Source organism: Diabrotica virgifera, chromosome 1 (assembly GCF_917563875.1).
Source record: "Diabrotica virgifera virgifera chromosome 1, PGI_DIABVI_V3a".
Classification (NCBI taxonomy): Eukaryota; Metazoa; Arthropoda; class Insecta; order Coleoptera; family Chrysomelidae; genus Diabrotica; species Diabrotica virgifera.
In genome coordinates, this window is record NC_065443.1 from 225,387,950 (window position 1) to 225,410,523 (window position 22,574).

Here is a 22,574-nt window from a genome sequence, read left to right on the forward strand (position 1 = left end):
TACAATATTCAAAACTTCTTTGTTTTTTAATTGCTAATCAAGCGTGCGCGACACTATTTTCCACCGACAGTATGGTGCAAATGAAAGGAATAAATTCGTTATTTCGTAAACCGGCGACTTTAAGGAAAAATCCCGAAATAGGTCGATTTTTATTTTTAAGTTATGATATTGTGGCATATATGATATACTAGTGACGTCATCCATCTGGACGTGATGACGTAATCGATGATTTTTTTAAATGAGAATAGGGGTCGTGTGCTAGCTCATTTGAAAGGTTCTTCAATTCTCTATTCAGTCATATAAACATTTACATAATTATTTATACAGGGTATCCAAAAAAATTTTATTAAATTAAATTATTTGACAAAAAAAGAAGTAGAAGGACACCCTGTATAAATAATTATGTAAATGTTTACATTACTGAATAGAGAATTGAAGAACCTTTCAAATGAGCTACCACGCGATTCCTATTCTCATTTAAAAAAATCATCGAGTACGTCATCACGCCCAGACGGATGACGTCACTAGTATACCATATATGCCACAATATCATAACTTAAAAATAAAAATCGACCTGTTTCGGGATTTTTCCTTAAAGTCGCCGGTTTACGAAATAACGAATTTATTCCTTTCATTTGCACCATACTGTCGGTGGAAAATAGTGTCGAGCACGCTTGATTAGCAATTAAAAAAAATAGGAGTTTTGAATATTGTATTGCAAAAAACTCTTCGGGATTTCATCAATCGATGTTTAAAGAATATCTTCCTACCTTGGCAACATTCAAATTTTCAGCTTTTCACATAGTTTTTGAGGGTTAAAAATGGTCGATTTCGCAATTTTTCAATTTTTAATCGCTTATATGTCAAAAACTATCATTTTTAGAGAAAAGTCACTAAAGACCTTTTCTGTTTGGAATGATCCAAAAAACCTAAAAAAACTTTTTTCCAAGCAAAAAAAATTATTTTGGGAAAAAAACAAAAAAAAAACGTTTAAAAAATGTTTGACCACCTTTTGGTCCTGGCAACATGCAAATTTGTTAAAAGGAGTCCTTTTTGAGTAAGATTGTGCAAAAAATCTGAATTGAAATATTTTTCCTAGCGGATGCGCAGTGGCTTTCTGGACTACAAGTACATTAGTCAAAATTATAAAAATATAATCTGACTGTCAACGATAAGTAATACCTAAAGTTTAGGGAGATCGAAAACCGTATCCTAACGTAAGGTAATGCTTAAGCGGTTTAGGCAATTCTTATGGTATGGTGAAATCCGTTTTAGAGTTAGGAAGTACCTAAATCCACTTAGGTAATTCTTAAATATTTAGGTATCGTTGGTGAAATCGGGCATACAAGTTACAAATGTTGGCTGACAAGTATTTAAAAATTGTGTTTCATAAAATGATTATTGACACTAGTCAAAAAATATTTTTGACATTAAACAAATTTTGTTTTCGACAAGTGTAATAATTATTTAACATCAAACTCACGTCAAAACTACAGTGCATCCATAAAGTAACGCATAAATTCATTATTTCGTAAACCGACGACTTTAAAGAAAAATCCTGAAACAGGTCGATTTTTATTTTTAATTTCCGATTTTTTAGCATATATATCATACTAGTTACGTCATCCATCTGGGCGTGATGACGTAATCGATGATTTTTTTAAATATGAATAGGGGTCATCTGATAGCTCATTTGAAAGGGTATTCAATTCTCTATTCTCTAATATAAACATTAACATAATTATTTATACAAGGTGTTCAAAAAAACATTTTTTAATTAAAATAATTGGGACAAAAAGAAGAATGTATGTAATTTATCTAATTTAAAATACGTTTTAATGTTGTCAGAAAAGAGGAAAACAATGTTTATTTGACAAATAAATATTGTTTTCGCTTAAATTCAATGTTAAAGCTGCCACCCACCTGCCTCTTGCTAGTTTGAACATTTCGTTCAAGCGAAAATCAATGTTTATTTGTCAAATAATTTTTTTTCTGTTTTCTGACAGTAGTAAAACGCATTTTGAACTAAAAAAATTACATACATTCTTCTTTTTGTCTCAATTATTTTAATTAAAAAAACTGTTTTATTGAACACCCTGTATAAATAATTATGTTAATGATTACATTAGTGAATAGATAATTGAATACCCTTTCAAATGAGCTATCACATGACCCCTATTCTCATTTAAAAAAATAATCGATTACGTCATCACGCCCAGATGGATGACGTCACTAGTATAGTATATATGACAAAAAGTCGGAAATTAAAAATAAAAATCGACCTGTTTTGGGATTTTTCCTTAAAGTCGCCGGTTTATGAAATAATGAATTTATGCGTTACTTTATGGACGCACTGTATATCAAAACGTCATGTCTCGCGAGTTAGGAAAGGTAGAGTTATTGCGTGAGATTAGAGCGAGGAAAGATATTTTATTTGGAAAATTTAGTCCCACTTTAATAAAGACGTTGAAAAGTGAACATGTGAGTAAAGTAAGAACAATAGCACTGGCAATGGGTCTTATCAATGAAACCAAGCAATATCTTATTGTCGTGATGAACTTTGTCAAAATTTACGGAAGCGTGCAGTGGAGAAGCTGGAAACTGCCAGAAAACAGGCACAGGAAGAGGCGCGATTGCCAAAAAAACGGAGATAGATCTGTTAGTGTACGAGATTTTGGTAAAAGATTCAACGGTTTTAAATGCGATTCAAGAAACAACGGCAGAAATGGAACCAATTGCAAAATATTTTGATAATGTTTCCACCAATAGCTCGGAACGAAACGAAAATCTACACATAATTTTTAATAATAGACCTTCAACCCGCCAAGGCACAATTGCTGTTATTATTTCCTCCATTTTTATAGAATTCATTCAAAATCTTTCATTGAACTTCATTAATGCATTAAAAGTAAAATTTACTCTTTGACGAAATAATCGTTTTCGTCGTCGATGCTGTCCTACCACGTTGACTTCGTCCTCAATGTCGCTGGACCACATTTTTTATGAGAAAATAGGACGATGACAGGATATTAAGTTCCTGTCACTCTACACTAATAAATACTAGGAAAAAATGACAACTTTTCATTGATTCATTTTTGATGAAACAAAAACCTACCTAGAATTGTAAAACAAACTTGTAAAAATAAGATATTACTTGTCACTGATAATCTACTCTTGTCACTTTATGAAACAAAAATTTGTCAAAAGTCTTGTTTGGCACTTGTCCGACAGGAATTGTCACTTTTATGAAACAGGCCCCAGGTCTAAATAAAAATGATGAACGCGGAAAATCTAAATGAGGCAAATAAACAATTGTTTATCTAGTCATGTTGGTTTTTCATTAAAGACGCAACAAAATAATGTATTGTCAAATCAAAGGCATACAAGACCTTGCCGAAAGCTAACTGTTCAGATTATACTTATGGCACTAAGTGTCTGTAGGTAGCTTCTTGTTGTCTCGATCTGGCTCCGATGTTGTGGTCTCAGCTCCCTGCAGCTACAGTTTTTGGTGGTGTTCATCGCCGACGATATAGGAGGCCCCAGGCTCAGGCAGTCCTCCTGAAAGGAGAAGGGTTGCTTTGACTTTGCTTTGACGTTGCTTTTATAAAAAAAACTAGAATATATAAAGTATATAAGACACCAGGAAATTAGGAGCTGGTTAAGTCCTTGCTATTCTGCAAGAAATAATCAGAAAAATTAGCAAATGTTAAAGGAATAAAATAAACGGCGGTGGCAAGGAATAAATTAAATAGAAGTATTTTCAAAATGAATAGTTAAATTTTGGATTATTTCTATATGCATAAGAATAAACAGAATAAAAAATTTTATGAAATCTTTCATGTATTAGTGAAAAATAAAAAAATAAGAATAGGAAAAAAGTTTAAGCACTTACCCCAATAATGAACGTCTGTTGGAAAATTAAGCTACTAAGCCAGACGGAGCCTTAAGTAGTCACCAAAAATTAAAATAAAAAATGCATTAATTTTGAGAATAAAGGGACTAACTTGACAGAGTTAGTTAGTAGGGGCTTTTGACACTACTAGAAACGGTAGGGGGACCTTGACATGGAACCATACATCCATGAAATAAAAATGTTTCGTCTTATGACAGAATAATTGAATGGTACGGAGGTATGCCTATATAGTCCTGTCGCCAGGGGGGGTACAACGGCCTCGTTAATTCAGATGGACTTACTCAAGTTTTTTTTATGTATTTTGACCCGTAGAACACGAATTTTTTGGGTAACAGTTGATCCGGATGTCGATAAGATTGTTATAGACCAAGAACTTGAGGAATCAAATAACAGCGATTTTTGGCAAAACAAAACAATATTTTGTATTTTTTGGGCCATTTTAAGTAAAAAATATTTCTACAAGTTTTTTCGTAGGATGCACAGTTTTCGAGATAAACGCGGTTGAACTTTAAAAAAATCGAAAAATTGCAATTTTTGAACCCGAATAACTTTTGATTAAAAAATAAAATAGCAAGTCTGCTTAACGCATTTGAAAGTTTAAGTCAAATTATATCGGTTTTGATTATTTGCATTGGTAAAAATTTATTTTTTTATTGTTTAACAAAGCTATAAACACGTAGGGTTTCCCGTGCTTTTACATGCGTTTTAACGCATGTAACGTAGAAATAGTCTTGATTGCACTAGTACCTATTCTACCTACTCGTTCGATTTTAAATGAGAAATCATAGAAACATCACTCACGCACTAGTTGTTTGTAGCTTTGTTTAGCAATAACACAATAAATTTTTAGCAATGCAAATAATCAAAACCGACATAATTTGACTTGAACTTTCAAAGGCGCTAAGCAGAATTGCTATTTTATTTTTTAATCAAAAGTTATTCGGGTTTAAAAATTGCAGTTTTTCGATTTTTTGAAAGTTCAACCGCGTTTATCTCGAAAACTGTGCATCCTACTAAAAAACTTGTAGAAATATTTTTTGCTTAAAATGACCCAAAAAATACAAAATATTGTTTTGTTTTGCCAAAAATCGCTGTTATTTGATTCCTCAAGTTCTTGGTCTATAACAATCTTATCGACATCCGGATCAACTGTTACCCAAAAAATTCGTGTTCTACGGGTCAAAATACATAAAAAAAATTTGGGTAAGTCCATCTGAATTAACGGGGCCGTTGTACCCCCCCTGGCGACAGGACTAATAGAAAATAACGAGAGAGGTGACTAACTGAGTTTTTAACAAAAATAAGTAAAAACAAATAAGGCCAGAAAATGAAGCATTTTAACTCGCAATTTTTTCGTCCATCATGGATAGTCTTGAAATTTTCACAGAAGATAGGGTATAGCCCAAGGATCATTTTCTATATCATGCCACTGTACGCTAAAACCTTGGGGGCGGTTGCCACCCAATCTCGGGGGTGGGAATTTTTCATTACATTTTAATCATGAAAATCGATGGAAAAAGTTATTATAAGAAAAACATATTCTTTACATTTTCTTCGTAAAGCTAATATTTTTCAAGTTATTCGCGGTTAAAAGTAATAGTTTTTCGACGAAAAAATCGACTTTTTAGAGGGTTTTTTGAGAATAACTCGAAAAGTATGCATTTAATCAAAAAACTGTAGATATCGAAATTGTATATTTTAGAAATACAGACAAACTGCTGTTTTATAATTTTTCTACGACAAACAGAAACCGATAAACATCATGTTAGCGGTTAGCTTTTTTCGTCAAATGCATAATTTGACATATTCAAAGCCAAATAACTGGAAAACTTTGCATTTTTCAAGAAAAACTTACTCAATCTTTTTTCAAGTATACAATTATACCTTTTGAAAAAAAAAGAACAAAAGTTTTTAGCAATAACATTGAGCGACTTATGATTAAAATATAGTCGGTAGCTGCTTTTTTCTACGAAAAAATAAGAGAAAACAACCCCATCACTACACTCCTAATAAAAATTGATCTTCACCCTTTTGTAATTCTTTTTATATATGTATTATCAATACACACAAGAAACCGATTTAAAAAGCCTAATTTTAGAAAAAGTGGAGTTTAAAGATAAATTGATTTTTTGTAATTTCTTATTTTTCACCATTTTCTTTAAAATATCTCGTATTTGTACTCGTGTACTGTATTGTCCCGAGTACGAAATTGTAGCCTTTTTAATAACTAAAATTTCCATGTGCATAGATTTTCTTCACATTGAATATTTAGCGAGGTATAGCTGTTTAAATCCTCTATTTACGAGCAAACATCCCCTTATTCGAGCCCACTAAACTCACTCCACTTAAAAACTCAGGGATATTACGGAATTCAATTTACACAGTCTTATAGCTCTTGAAAAAACCCTACAAAATCATTTTTGAATAAACCTTTTTTATCACGAAGAATGAAGGAGCTCTATAACAAACCAATTTTTTTTTTCGAAAAATTCGAATAGCCCGCTTGCAAGTTAAGTGTAACTGAGCGTTTTCACTATACATTGCGTCTATAAAGTAACGCATAAATTCATTATTTCACAAACCAGTGACTTAAAGGAAAATTCACGAAACAGGTCGATTTTTATTTATAAATTGCGAATTTTTGGAATATATATCATGCTAGTGACTTCATCCATCTAGGCGTGATGAAGTAATCGATGATTTTTTTTAATGAAAATAAGGGTTATTGTTACGATGAGTTATTACCATCGTTACTATATAATATGCATTTCAAAATATTTATTCAGAAAAGCAACTTCCACGTAGTATGCAACCAACTATGCTTCAGCGTGTAGTAGATATTGCCTAGATTTTTACTAAGTATTTGGATGAGATTGGTAACTTTTTTTGGTGAAATTAGGCTCTAGCAGTTGGTCGGTTTGGCGATACCGCTTCTGGCTGACGTGATTGTCACAGCAGCGGGAGCGGCCGTTCGTCACTTCATTTTCGGCTTTTGTTAAATCAACAAGTCAATCTTCCCAGTGGCCATTGCTTAAAGAATACAAATTTTGGTTGAAATATTAATTTATTAGAAGATAAGTTTAGGTTGGAAGGAGTTATTTTGTTTTGGGATTTGTGGAGTGTTTTGAAAAGAAGATTTTTGCTTCCAATACTTTTTTGAAAGGCAATGGGTATGTATAAGAAATGTCAGGTAGTTATGTTTTTTTTATTTCTTTTCCTTTTAAAAAAAAATAACCATTCTACTCATTCTCAATATCTTACATATATTATCTTTAAAAGAATTGTTATTCTTCAATTATCAGATTTGCAATTCTTCAATACCATCGCACTTATGTTTCTACAGATAAAAAAATTTATTCTAATTATATTTCCAGTTCAAAATAAGTTCTGAAATCAACGAAATTTTCATTTGCTTTTAGTAACTACATCTATAAAGTAACCCTTTATTGCAATATCCGTATTTTATTGGTCAAATATTTCCTTACATTTCTTTACATTCCCGTTTTCGACTCAAGGTCGATGACACTTCACGTATAAACGTCAATAATCCATCTTTTTTAAGTTCTTCTATAAATTTTTTATAAGGTCGTTATACCTTTCTTAATACCTTTCTTATATGCCCTGTTCCTTAAGGAAAACCAGCTGATCACGGTTTTTTGTATTCTTTTAGCCACTGGAGGAAGAAGATAGAATATTAATTCAAATTGGATACTTTAGTTACTTTAATAATTATGGAATAAACAATCATTTTGGGGTTTCTTTTGGTTTGGATTTGGATGGATTTCGGTTTTTGTTTTTTGTTTTGGAATAGACGTTGATTTTTCTGGTATTAGGAAGTACCTCCTTGTTGATGAGAAGTACCCCCTAAGGTTGGGAAAACCGGAGGATACCTTACTTGGCTCTCCCCTTATCAACCTAACCGGAGTTTTGAGAAGCCACAGGTCCTACTTTTGTAGACGCGACAGGTTTTTATAATAACATTTACATTTTCAATTCGTTTAAATAATATCTTCCAATTTTAATATTTTTTTTTCAATAACTTTTAAATAAATATCCTTAATAATAATATAAAGTCACCTTTCTAAAACCTATTAACTTTATAATATTCAATATTTTTCAACAAATTTTATCTTTCACCATTCGTATCATTTATTTAAAATAGCCTGAAGGTTATAAACCATCTTGCATGGGTGTTGTATACAATATCTTGTGTTTATTTCCTTATTTTATAACCTTTATTTCAGTTAACAGGTATTGTACTCAGGTTTATCACTTCCGATCAGATACAAGTTCGTCGACTGATAATTAAATAATATTAATAATACATTTCGTTCAGGTACATACCTATTTAGACCAATTAACTGTCTTAGTATAATAAATTCAATTAATATTTTATTTTCACTGTAAACCGCATTGTCGACAGGAGTCTACTATACTAGTACGTCAGGTTCGTTTAGTTTGTATAAAATTGTATGTCAGGGTTTTAGGTATATTTGATTAAATTTTGTACTTATACAGAGTGTGTCTGCCAAATGGAATAAATTCAATAGCTCAAATACTAATTAATTTTTTGAAAAATGCTTAAGCCTGTCGATTAGTATTTTAAATGGAAATTTTTCTCATACAATAATAATGTATACAGGGTGACCCAATTTAGGGATATGACGTCATCGTTGATTTTCTTAAATGGCAACACTCTCATTTTGATAGCTATTTTGATAGGGTGTGTAAAGTTATACATAACTGGAAAATAACAAATTTTGATTCCTTGCCATTTACAAGATAATAAAAAACAACAAAGCTTTGTCTAATACTTTGGAATAAATTTAATAGTTCAACTACTAATTTTTTTTTTGAAAAAGGATTAGACTTGTCGATTAGTATTTCAAATGGAATTTTTTTTCATATAATAATAATGCATACAGGGTGTTCCAATTTAGAGATATAACGTCATCGTTAATTTTCTTAAATAGCAACACTGTCATTTTGATAGCTATTTTGATGGGGTGTGTAAAGTTATACATAACTGCAAAATATCAAATTTTTATTCCTTACCATTTACAAGATAATAAAAAATAACGTTAAATCTCTAAATTGGGACACCCTGTATACATTATTATTGTGTGTAAAAAATTTCCATTTGAAATACTAATCGGTAGGTCTGAGAATTTTCAAAAAAAACAATTATTATTTCAACTCTTAAGTTTATTCCACATTACAGACATAACTTTATTTTTTATTATCTTGTAAATGTTAGAAAATAAAAATTTGATATTTTGCAGTTATGTATAACTCTACACGCTCTATCTAAATAGCCATTAAAATAACAGTGTTGCCATTTAAGAAAATTAACGATGACGTCATATCTCGAAATTGGGACACCCTGTAAACATTATTATTGTATGTGAAAAATTTAGATTTCCAATATTAGTTGATGGGTCTCAACATTTTTCAAAAAAAAACAATTAGTATTTGAACTATTGAATTTATTCCATTTGGCTAGCACACTCTGTATGTTTTATTATCCTACCTTTATATTAACTATATAAAGGATTAGTTAAGAGCGAACAGTAGCGATCAACAGGTAGCCACAAACGCGTTCCAAGATTGCGGCTCTAATTTTGAATATTTTGTCGAGATATTTGGCACACATGTTCGTAATATAATAAAGAATGGCGGTACAGAGCCCAATTTCAGAAATATGTTAGTATGTGGAAATTACTCTACAACTAAATAAAATATTGAAAAAAGGAGCATGTACCGCCATTAAGAAAGACAAAAAAATACACTTTCTTCAAATAAATTTTTTTATCGCATGCCTAGATTTTGTGTAATCTTGGAACTACTAAAAATCGATTTTTTTATGACAAGAAATCGAACATCACTGACTTGGCAACATTTCGCGCCTATGTGTATAAAAATTATTGTTTTTGATAGTATAAACGTCACTGTCAGTGTCGAATTACCGACGCACTGTTGCCACACTTTTGAAAGTTCGCAGAACTTTCGCAATATTGGACCGCGTTTGTTGACACCTGTTGATCGCTACTGTATCACCTTAAGTGCAGCAGTATAAGTCACTCGGCGAAGTATTCATTTAAAACTTCCCTGGCGCCCTCCATCTTCTTCTTAATATCTTCTGTGTCAGTAGTTCTCTTTCTTTGTATTCTTCTTATTTTAATTCATTTTCTTTAATATATAAGTTCTTTCGGCAGATACTGTCCTAGGGCGTTCAAATTTGGCCTAACTCTATCCTGAGTCTCATTTGTCGAGTCTCTTGCCTATTTAGCTAGCCTGCCTCCATCACCTTCAGTAAATATTTAAAATCATCTATTACAATCCCACATTAATTTGTAATTTTGGCTACAAAAATTAAAGGGAATTTAATTTTCTATTCACTAATATAAACATTAACATAATTATTTATACAAGGTGTTTAAAAAAAGTATTTTTTAATTAAATTAATTGCGAGAAGAAGAAAAATATAATTGAATTTATTTAATTTAAAATACGTTTTGTTGTTGTCAGAAAACAGGAAAAACTGTTTATTTCACAAATAAATATTGTTTTTCGCTGAAATTGAATGTAAAAGCTGCCACCCACCTGCCTCTTAACAGTTTGACCATTTAGTTTAAGCGAAAATATTTATTTTTCAAATAAATTTTTTTTCTCTTTTCTGGCATCAGTAAATTTTATTTAGAACTAAATAAATTACATACATTCTCTTTTGGTGTCAATTAATTTTATTTGCTGTATAAATAATTATAATAATGTTTATATTACTGAATAGATCTTTGAAAAACCTTTCAAATGAGATTTCACACGACCACTATTCTTATTAAAAAAAACATCCCGCCCAGATGGATGACGTCAATAGTATGATATATATGCCAAAAAATCTTAATTCAAAAATAAAAATCGAATTGTTTCGGGATTTTTCCTTAAAGTCGCCGGTTTACGAAATAATGAATTTATGCGTTACTTTATGGATGCACTATATATAATACCACAGAGCCGGTTTTTCGGCAGTAATATGCTATAGGTTCCACTTCATCCATTCAAAACGAAAGACAGAAAAGAAGAAACGTCTGCGTGTGAGTTAATAGATTTATTAAATTAATTTAAAAAAATGCAATGTTATTCAGGGTGGTTTTTAAGGGTTAAAATATTATGATATTATAACCAAAAACATAAAACAATCATTATTTAATCAATTAAACCCAAATTGTAGCCATATTAAGGTTTACAATAATTTTTGAGAATAACGGGTAGTTTACACCCCTTACAATAATCAACGCACTTTAAGCATGATATAGAATATGAAGTACAGGGTGAGATGATCCTAATCCCAAATTTTTATGCGAGTCGGTGCAAGCCGGAGTCATTCTTTTAGGATAAATAAATATTTTATATCTCTCCAACAAGAGTGGTTTTAAGAGTTGAAACATTATGATAGTATATCCTAAAGCATAAAACAATCATTACTTAACTAATAAAAACCAAATGTTGCCCATATTAAAGTTTAAAATGATATTCTATATTTTTTTAAAATTGGGGTAGTTTTTAACCTTAAAAAACCTAAAGCGTACAACGGCTCAAAATAGAAAATGAACTAGAGGGTGAAATGAGCATAATCCCAAATTTTTGTACAAATCGATGCCGGACGAAAAAATTGTGAGGTTTTACCATTATTTTCGCTTCATTTTCTGGACTAAATACAAGAAGATAAGAAATTAATGAATTATTAAAGTAAATGGAATAAAATGATTAAAAAATAAAAAAATATCAATGTGACGTTTATCATGTTACAAGCTTTAAAGTTCATCTCAAGTTACTTAATTAATTTGACGAAAAAAAGGCAGATATCGATCACTGAGTTTTAGTTTTAGTTAATCTTGCCCAAGTATCGCTCCTAGAACATCTTTAGCGACATTTCGTCAAAAAGGGAAGTATCCTCGAATGTCATTAATTGTCTGAGTGGTGGCAACTTAAATTAACACATATCTAACAAATTTATCTGTTTGTCAAAACGTAGAAATACCAAAAATTACCGACACCCAAATTTGTCTGTATTTTGAAGTTGGAGGTAAAATCATTGTACCTGATTGTACCTCATTGTACAATGATTTTACCTCCATCTTCAAAATGTATAAGTACCAAATACCCGGCACAAAATGTATCTGTTTCTCCTTCGTATAGTGTACGTAAAGTATTTCTTAGATATATTGATATTAATTTAAGTTGCCATCACTCAGACAATTAATGGCATTAGAGGATACCTCCCTTTTTGTAATGAAATGCCCCTGAAAATGCTCTAGGAAAGTATACTTGGGCAAGATTAAATAAAACTCAGTGCTCGATATCTGCCTTTTATTTCGTAAAATTCATGTATTCGAGCATTCAACCACTATTTTACTTAATTAAGTATATTATTATATTTCAGGGTGATTCTGGAGGACCACTTGTAGTATCTGGAATTCAAATTGGACTAGTATCATGGGGAACAATATGTGCAGCACCTAAGAGACCTGGAGCGTTTACAAAAATACCTGAATTCGTCGATTATATTAATTCTATAATATACAACTAAAATGTTTTGCGTTTGTTTATGAACTAAAATGAATAAAAGAATATTAATCATAGAGAAGTAAAAACTTCGTTTGTACAATGGTATAAAAAGTTTATTGAAAAACTATTAAAAGGTCATCCAAAAGGATTCGCAAAACGTTTTCGATTTAGATCAGATCATCTTCAGTACTTTCTGCTTAGTAGATGAAACTAGCAACCCTATCAAATAGGTGACATCGAGAAATAGTATTTACCTGTTAATAATCTGATGTTAGTAGCGACTCTAAATCGATGTCAAAAGATAAATTTGTTAAGAGTACTCAAAGGGCAACATGATTCACTGCTCGATAAGAACGTGTGGTTCTTGCCAGTTCAATGGACACAGACCAACTTGAAACCATTGAAGGACCATTGATTTTGAAAAGAATATTAATTTAAGACCGTTGAAATAAATACTATTTGGAAAAATATCTGAGACAGGGCCTAGCCGGGTAAGATGATGTAATTCAGTGGTTCCCAACTTTTTTCCCATGATCGCCCCCTTAGACAGGTTTCACCGGTTGTGAATACTATAATCGCCTCCCTCCCCAATTAAATTGAAACAAAAAATTATTCAGTACAACATTGATTTATTTTTACATTTCGTAAAATGATACATGGTAAGTCATCATTCAATCTTCGCTTGTCCACTGCTGGACATAGATCTCTCTCATAATTTTCCCTCTATTTCGATCTTGTGCCTCTTGCATTTTGTCCACGTGTTGGTGAACATGGTTAGTAATAATTGTTAATTTCTCCCTTGGGCCTGGTGATACTCACATAATTTCTTTATGTCTGGCTCAATGTTGGTTAATAGCTATTTACCTCAAATCCCGTCCAAGGTGGAGGCAATATGTTTGAAGATCCTCAAAATAACCACATGATGATTTCTGGAGAGTTTGGTCAGACCTCCTCTCTGTATATTTTCTTCAAAAATAGATAGTTTGTCAGTGAATGCTCCGACTACTCCCTTCGCTTTGGCCATATTTAGGTTCTTTCCTTTCCAAAGCCAGCGGACTTCCGTATGTAGTACTGTAGTAGCAATGCATTAAATATCTTATCATTTTCTTTACAGAGTGTCAGAGTGTACGAAATATTCCATCATTCTTTGGTTTTGCTTTAATTTTATTTACCTCATCTATGACAAGACCAATATTTACATATGAAGCACAGACATGGACCTTCACGAAGGAAAATATGGAAAGAATGGCCAATACTCAAAGGGCAATGGAAAGAAAGATGCTGGGTATCAAGGTAAGTGACAAAAATAAAAATACATGGATCATAAATAAAACCAAAGTGAAAGATCTAAACAAACATGCAGCTACTCTCTAGTTAAAAACATGATAAAACAACAGACAAAAATACGGAAGATGGTATGAAGCGACAATCCACTGGAGACCTTGGGACCATAAAAGAGGAAAGGGTAGACCACAGATGAGATGGTCGAATGACCCAAAAAGATACGCTAGGACCAGATGGACAGGATTAGCACTGAACGAAGAAGAGTGGAAAAATAAGGGGGAGGCATACGTTCAACTATGGACAAATGAAGGGCAAAAGATAGATAGATGACAAAACGACCACAATTTTGGCTGTACACTTTTTGTTGGTGTCAGATCGGCAGGGTCGGTACCTACTCTCATCATTTTTATCCCACTTCTATCCCTTTCTCTTTTGTGCGGATCTTCGCCCAATACGAAAGCTCGATAAAAGGAAAATGCAGAATTAATTTTAATGTATTACTTACCTATAGAATTAAATTGTATCATGATTCATAGCCCTCTGTTACTAGACGAGATGTTTGTGTTATTATTACCTGCATTGGTGTACATTTAATTACTTTTTATTATCCTATGGATATCCGATCGAAAGTATTGTTTTTTCTTCTCTATTACCCATTTCTCTTTTCCCAGATGCTAATCGCCCACCTTATCGCCCCATTTTCTCTATTGCCCCCCCATATCGCCCCTTCGCTCTATCGCCCCCCTGAAAATCGCAAATCGCCCCCCGGTTGGGAATCACTGATGTAATCTATGTGTACTCGTAAATCCATCTAAAAACATAATTCGAATACTTTGGAAAAGTATTCTTTGGAAAAGAAAAAAGAAAAGAAAGATTTTTTGTCAAATTGAACGAGAAATTCAAAAATATTTTTTAATTTAAAATATCAGTGGGGTATTATTTTTCTTTCTTTAAAACTCCAGACTGTCACCCCTATGCGCGCCAATGATCAATATAAAATTCTTAATTGTAGGTATGTCAAAAAATGTACAGTAACTGTTAATACCTATTAAAATCCGCCAAATTTTCTTACAATGTTGCCAGTAGTTTCGGCAAAACCGTAAAAATGTGTAAAATTTTATTTTCTTGTATCTTGAAAATGAAGGGCGTTACAAAATGTTTTAATAAGTAAACCTCAACTATTTTTCAGTTTTCTAAATATTCTATAGACAGTGGTGTTACCTTTTTTTGAAACACCATGTATAACATTGTTCCTAATAAGCAAAAAAAAAAGGAAAATACATTTAAAAAGTACATTTAACCGGTTTTAAAAATCTGAAAAAAAATCAGGGTAAAATATTGTGCTAAACTACACATTAATATTTTTTCAGGAGAACGTGTGTCTTAGTTTATTTTTTAGATTTATTAAAAATATTAAAATCGTTCTAAAGATTCAAATTTCTCACCAAAAATTAAAAAAATGTTTTCAGAGAGATCTTTTGAAACTAGAGCTGTCTTATTTAAGAGTAAAGAGTAGCGATCAACAGGTAGCAAAAACGCGTTCTAAGATTGTGGCTGTAATTGTGAATATTTTTTCGAGGCATTTGGACAGGTATTCGTAATATAATAAAGAATGGCGGTACAGAGCCCAATTTGAAAAATATATTAATATGTGGAAATTACTCTGTAATTAAATATAATATTAAAAAAACGAGTCTATACCGCCATTAAGAAGAACAAAAAAATACACTTTCTTCAAATAAACTATTTTATCCGATGCCTACATTTTGTGTCATTTTGGAACTACTAATGAAATAAAAAATTTTATGTGTAGTATTTCTACCTCGACGACGGTGGGAGGGCCGAGTACCCGGTCGTGGTCCCTAAAACTGTGAGGGGAGCACGACCGATGAAACCAAGAACAGTCCCAGCGTCCAGCGACTGTGCACCGGGTGAGCGGCGGACACCGCCGCTGGACGCTAAAAGGTGTCGCAACTGAGGTGAGCAGTTGCGACGCCTTCGCCTTCAGCTATTGTATTTCACCCTCCAACTTCCCTACGACTACTCTAATCCCCAAAGTTATTCTCGCCCACTCCAGCATTGTTGCCGGAGGTCGAGGGGAGCCCCACGCACCATGCTGGGGCTCTGCATCGGACTCCGATCACAAATCTTTATTCGAGAACTTTCTCGACAGACCCACTGCGAGTAGCGGCCATGTCTTACCCCACCAAAGTACCTTTCCTATCAAACATCCATTCCAAATCCCGCGTGACAGGGGAGGCAGCAGTTACGCGGAAATTCCAGGTAGCCTGTGAATACAGACTGCCACTGCGTCCGGAGGCAACCGTGATAAAAAAGCCTAGAGGAGTAAACCTCAAAAAATAATCTCCACTATCACGCTGGAAGGCATCGTGCCAAAGATATGAGAGATGCGAGGGTTAGAGCATCGCAATCAATCCCTTCGGGATACCTGGCGACCTCCCGAAGTAATACAGTCTTAGCGCGGTAAGGGCGCACTGCCGCGCCGGACATGTAACACGTCCCGACTCGTGGGACTTATATGGACACTACAAAAGCAAAAAAAGAAATAGGAAAACAGGAACATGACTACAGGCAAGTGAAAAAGGACGATGAATTAACCAAGAAACATGAGAATAGGGAAGAACGGCCGCAAGACGGCAGATCAGAAGAAGAAGAACAAAGAAGATTCGAAGAAGAAATGTTGGAGTGGCATAATAGGCAGCCAAAGATGAACAGGTCGTGTACCCCAAAACACTCGAAACTGGTAGGGGATGATATGGTAAAGGAAATCAACAAAGAAGAAGAGAAAGAAGAAGATACAGGGGAGAATGATTCTTCATTGCAAATAGAAGAAGAGGAAGAAACAGAAGCCGAAAGGGAAAAAGAAGGGCAAAGGAATGTACAGTGGCAAGACACAGAAGAGAGCGTCTTGTCGGCTCTTCTGTTCGATGAGGCGGATAAAGAAGAAATAAAACAAAATAAAAAAAGGAAAGGGGATATCCTCGAAATAAATGAAAAATTCAAGAAAGAGAAGCGAGAAGAAAGCCTAACATATTCCGAGGAAACCGAAAATGAGAGGATCCAAAGAAAGATAAAGGAGGTACTAGAAATCCTAAATGCTAATGGATCCATAGAAGGAGAAAAAAGGGCGAAAGCGAGAAGGTTAATAGGGGAAATAACAACCATACAAAACAAGACTAGCCAAACCCAAAACCAAACGACACAAAGGGAGGAGGAAGACACGAAATGCGAACAATGTAAAATCAAAATAAAACAGGAAAGACAGAAAAAAGAAACGGAAAAAATAATAAGAGTCCTAAACGAAGGGGGGAACATTAATCATTTTAGTCAAATATACAAAAAGAAATGGGAAGAGAAAGTATACGAAAAAACAAAATGGGAACAGGGGGCCTACAAGACACGATAGAGAAGAAGAAATGTTTGATAGTAACGAATAATGATATAAAAGAGGGAGGGGTAGAAAGCGTCATACGCACAATCAGAAAAGATGTTTATGAAATTATTGAGGGTTGTAAAGAGGGAAGCATTGAATATATAGAAAATGTGAAGAAAAGTTCCATGGCCACCGGAAAAAGGCTGTGGTACACGTACGTAGCAAAAACTAGGAAGCAAGGTATGTATGAAATTGCCGAGAGGGCCATGAAGAAAATCAAAGAGAGGGAAGAACCGCCGGAAACAATTCGTGTAATAATAAATAATGAAATAAATAAATAAAGAAAACGTGCGGAAAGCCTTAGAATTCGTGGGTCGGGGAGAAAATATAACGTGGGAAATCGTGATTAGAGGGAAAGAAATGGATAAAGGGGCTAGACAAGAACATAAAGAGGCCCTTCTAATCAAAACTGGAGGGAAGAAATATACCGACGTCTTGAAGGAAATGAACGAAAAGATCGATATAGGAAAAATTGGAATTAAAGTAGACAGGATGAAGAAGACAGACGGGGAGATATCCTAGTAAAATTAAAGGGGAAGGGAGCTGCTGAAAAGCTAAGAAAGGAAATGGATACTAGGATGTCCGGCATGAATATGGCAATTAGAAGAAAGGAGCATAATCTCACGATTACCAAACTGCACCTAGGGGTCACAGAAGAAATATTGCACGATGCCATTAAGGTATATACGGGAATACCCAAAGAAGAGGTAAGTATAAAAATGTTAAGAACAAATGGACAATGGGAGCAGGTTGCCACCATAGCTGTGCGCCCTACAAAAGCGGAGGAACTACGCAAATATAATGCGATAGTGATAGGCTGGGTGTCATGCCCTATAATGAAAAGATACACCCCCACAAGGTGTTACAAGTGTCTTCACTATGGACACAACACCTACGAATGTAAGGGGGAGAGCAGGGTAGCGTGCTGCTACAACTGCTTTAAAACGGGACATACTGCGGTACAGTGTAGCAGTGCGGCATACTGTCTAACCTGTAAAGAAGAGGGACACAGGATGGACCGTATGCAATGCCCAGCCTATAGGGCGTGGGTGTACGGCAGGGGAACTCCAGAAGGGTGAGTAATAAAAAGAAAAATAGAAAGAACAGTGAAAAGGTGAGAGGTTGCTTTCTGGAGAACGGGAATGGGCCCCTATACAGTCCACCAGTGAAACAGGAAGCCACCTCTCACAGAGTTTCGCGAAGAATAGACTGTATTGAAAATCAAACACCCCATTATTTTATCTATACAGATTTTGTTTATTTATTTCATTTATTTATTTTATTTATTTCATTCTATTTATTCTATTTACCTATTTATATAATTTATTTATTGAATAATTTTATTTATACAAATTTTAACTATTTTACCAACTTATTTATTTTATTTATATATATTTATTTATTTATTTTAGTTTGTAGGAATTTTAATTCAGTAGAAAGACGCGAATCCGTTGCAGAAACGACCTCATGGAACTGAACCAAAGTTGACCTCAAGGATCAACCTGGTATACGGATTTTGCAGGTAAGCGTGGGCAGGGCGCGTCGAGCGCACGACCTTGTCCTCGCAAAAGCCTGCAAGCTAGACATAGACCTGCTCATCGTCCCCGAACCAAACATAAAAATTACGTCGGGCGGTGGTTGGGTTCAAGACAATGGAAAGAACGTGGCGGTGTTCATTAGAAATAGGGATGTGGGAGTGCAGAGCATTGTCAGGGGGGGAATCATATCCTCGTCAAGTTGAGGGGTTTCAGCCTCCTGGCATGCTACATATCTCCGAACATCCCTATGATGAGATACGAAGCCATCGTTGATGAAATAATGAGCACCGCCATAAGCGAAAAACAAATATTGATCGCCGGGGACATTAAAGCGAAGTCCAGATTATGGGGTTCCCCCATAAACCACAAAAAGGGGGAACTATGGAATGAATGGATATCCCAGGCTGGCCTCCAAGTATTAAACAACGACAAACCTACATTCGTAAGGGGGGCCAGCCAATCACATATTGACGTCACGTTCGCAAGCGAAGGGCTATCCAGAAAGGTGCACGGATGGGACCTATTATTTACCTACCACCGTTACATACAATATGAGATAAAGGTTAAAGGGGGATTAAAACGGACGATAGGTCACACAGAATCATACTTCAATAAAAGCAAGTACCTATCGGAGGTCAGAAAAATAAACGAAGAAGAGATTTCTGACGTTGACCAACTGAGAGGAGCTTTACAAAATGCAGCAAAGTTGGCCATCGTTAAGAAGAAAAATGATAAAAAATCCCCCTACTGGTGGACGGATGAGATAGAAGGTTTACGGGAGAGATGCCTCAGAGCTCGAAGGAACTACACGAGAATCCAGGGCAACCTCGAGCTCAAAGAAATATATAAAGACTTAAAGAAAACATTAAATAATAAAATAAAACGAGAGAAAAAGGAAAAGTGGCAGACCCTGATAAAAGCACTGGACGGGGATATATGGGGCGACGCATACAGGATTACAATGAAAACCTTGAAGATAATGGCCCCATATAGACTCGACGAAGACCAGCGGATGAAATCAGCTGAGCTCCTCTTCCCCACTAAGGAACCACAGAATTTTATTAAGGTATTTCCTACCATGGTCGAGGAGTTCACGGAAGAGGAAATAAAAACCGCTGGTCAGGAAATGAAGACAGGGAAAGCTCCCGGCCCTGACGGGCTGCCACCAGAGGCAATAAAGATTATAGCAACGGAGAAACCAGGTTTGATCAGAAAAATATGTAATGAGCTACTGCAGAAACAAGAGTTTCCCAGGGACTTGAAGGAAGCGAACTTGGTTCTACTCCTAAAGCCTGGAAAACCCCCTGATTCACCAACTTCTTATCGGCCAATATGCCTCCTGGACTGCCTTGGTAAATTCTATGAAGGACTTGTCAAGAGGAGGCTGGAAGGCATGTTGGAAGATGAGAGAGTTTTATCTAGTCAACAATATGGGTTTACAAAAGGTAGATCGACAGTCGATGCCGCTACCTGGATAAGGGATGCGGCTAAGACAAGCAAGAAAAGATGGGTGGTCCTTGTTCTGTTGGACATAAAAAATGCTTTTAATTCAGCAAACTGGGGCCTCATAGTGAACCGAATAGGCGAATGTGGGGCTCCGGAATATTTGTCCAACATAATTAAGGACTATCTATCTGAGAGATCCGTATGCATATCGAAGAAGAAAAAGAAACAAATGACCACGGGAGTACCCCAGGGGTCAGTCCTGGGACCCTACCTTTGGAATATATTATATAACGGGGTACTAGAAATTCACAAGAGAACAGGAGTTAGAGCGATAGCATACGCGGACGATCTAGCCTTACTGGTGGAAGATGATATGAGTCGGGGTATAACGGAAAAAGTAAATAAAGCGATAGAGAAGACCGCAGCGAGGATAGAGAACAACGATTTAAAGTTAGCAGTAGACAAGACGGAAATAATAATCTTGAGGGGACCAAGAAAAAGAGATGATACAGTTTTCAGATATCAAGGCTCCGAAATAAGACCCCAACGGACAGTAAGGTATTTAGGCATAACTTTGGACGAGAGATTGACATTTGGACAGCATGTGATAGAAGCATGTCGAAAGGCGGAGGAGAGGACCTAAACGCTGAATAAACTAATGCCAAATATAGGGGGGCCCGGATCCCAGAAAAGGCTAATGATGTTACAATCAATATTATCCATAATATTATACGGGGCCCCAGTGTGGCATGAGGTCCTCCGGATGAAAAAGTATAAAGACATGCTTCTGAGGGCTCAAAGGAAACCCCTGATCAGAGTGTGCAGCGCGTACAGGACTGTATCAACAATTGCCTTACAGGTAGTGGCTGGTTCTCTGCCGGTGCACATCCTAGCCAGGGAGAGAGTCCAAATGTACCGAAGGGGTAACGGGGCGATAGGTTCAGGGCCACTGGAGAGAGCTAGAAGTTTAGAGACGTGGCAGAGGAAATGGGCAGCCGAAGTCGGAAGGGCCGCCTGAACGAGATCCCTGATCCCGGATGTAGTGAGGTGGTACGGATGTCCACCGAATATACCCACCGTATTGGGAAAACTAGGGACGATCTATGTCCCGAGTGTGGTGTGGTGGATGACGCGCGGCATGTCGTGTTCGTATGCCCTGCCTATCGCGCGGGGCGTACCGAACTGCAGCTGGGCCTGGGATCTCCACGAGGCGAGCCTCGTTTGCTGTCGATAGAGCTATCGACAGCAAACGAGACTTTGAGCTGATCATTGCCTTCGTCACAAAGACAATAAAGCACAAAGAAGAAAAAGAGAGGCGGCTGCAAGCGGGATGACCGCTTTATATTTATTTTCTTAAAATGTGTTTGTGTTGTGATCGGGCAGCCAGCGGGGGGGCCCTTTACATCCAAACCACGCTGACTGCCCATTTTTATTTTTTATTTTTATTTTTTTTTTATTTACTTATTTTACTTTTTCATATTTTTAGTTATTTATTTTATCGTATTTTATTTATTTACCTCTTTAATTTTATTTAAATAAGTTAAGATTTCTTTCGAACAATTTTTTATTTTCGGCTTTTCCTGTCTATGTGTTCTATCTTTTCTTTCTCTACTGTCCTTGCTTTTTTTCTTTCCTTTTTCGTTATGTCTTTTCTCTTTTTTCTCTTCTCTCATTGTATCTCTGCTCTTTTCTTCTCTTTTTCACTCTCGTTTACCCCTTTGTGTTGTCTTGTATCGTTTTCTGAGACAGTCAGTGTGGAAGGACCTTTTACATCCGACCTACACAGACTGTCCCATTTTAATTTCCGAATTGAATGGGTGGATGAGTAAGCGTACATAGATGAAAGTATGAATGATTGGAGTTGAATGAGAGAAAGTATGAAGGAGCGGACGAGAAAGAGTGCATAGATGAAAGTATGAATGACTGGAGTTGCTCGTAACTGCCAACTGACATCTTCTGGCTATTTTCATCCGGGATTGGAGGCCTCCTTGTCGCCCTACCTGCGCACGGGTTGCGCCAGACGGTCGCTTCGCTGACTGGCCTGGTGCGGGGCGTGGGCGGGGGGTCGGCCCGGGGGCCAACTGATTCATGGAATGCACGCTAGGAGTGCCGGAAGGGGAGATATGAGTAAGGTCGACGGGTCAGATATGCTCGCTAAGAGCGGTCCCAGACCCGTCGGCTGGAGAAAAGAGGGGGTGGGTTTAGTCGGTAGGCGGCCCGTGATACAGATAGGATGGACCGAATCCGACACACCTGGGACACCTTCCCAGACGGTCTTGAGAAGATTCCCACATCCCAAAAAAAAAAAGGTTGAGTGTAGTACATAACCTCAAAAAAATTTTCTTTCAGAAAAAAGCGTATTACTTTTTTG

The 22,574-nt window shown here is 35.5% G+C and overlaps 2 protein-coding genes across 2 annotated transcripts in view; both read left to right on the plus strand.

The window, feature by feature from the left end:
• LOC126892902 (CUB and peptidase domain-containing protein 1-like) overlaps positions 1-12,567 on the plus strand; it is a 99,776-nt gene extending 87,209 nt beyond the window's left edge. Inside the window, exon 9 of the mRNA XM_050662741.1 lies at positions 12,357-12,567. Coding sequence (XP_050518698.1) covers positions 12,357-12,503 — 147 coding nt within the window. The 3' untranslated portion in view covers positions 12,504-12,567. The remainder of the gene's footprint in view (positions 1-12,356) is intronic.
• Positions 12,568-16,304: 3,737 nt separating this feature from the next.
• LOC126892903 (cilia- and flagella-associated protein 251-like) lies at positions 16,305-17,192 on the plus strand. Its single transcript, XM_050662756.1, has one exon. The coding sequence runs from the start codon at positions 16,305-16,307 to the stop codon at positions 17,190-17,192; it is 888 nt and encodes a 295-aa protein (XP_050518713.1).
• The last annotated feature ends 5,382 nt before the right edge of the window (positions 17,193-22,574 follow it).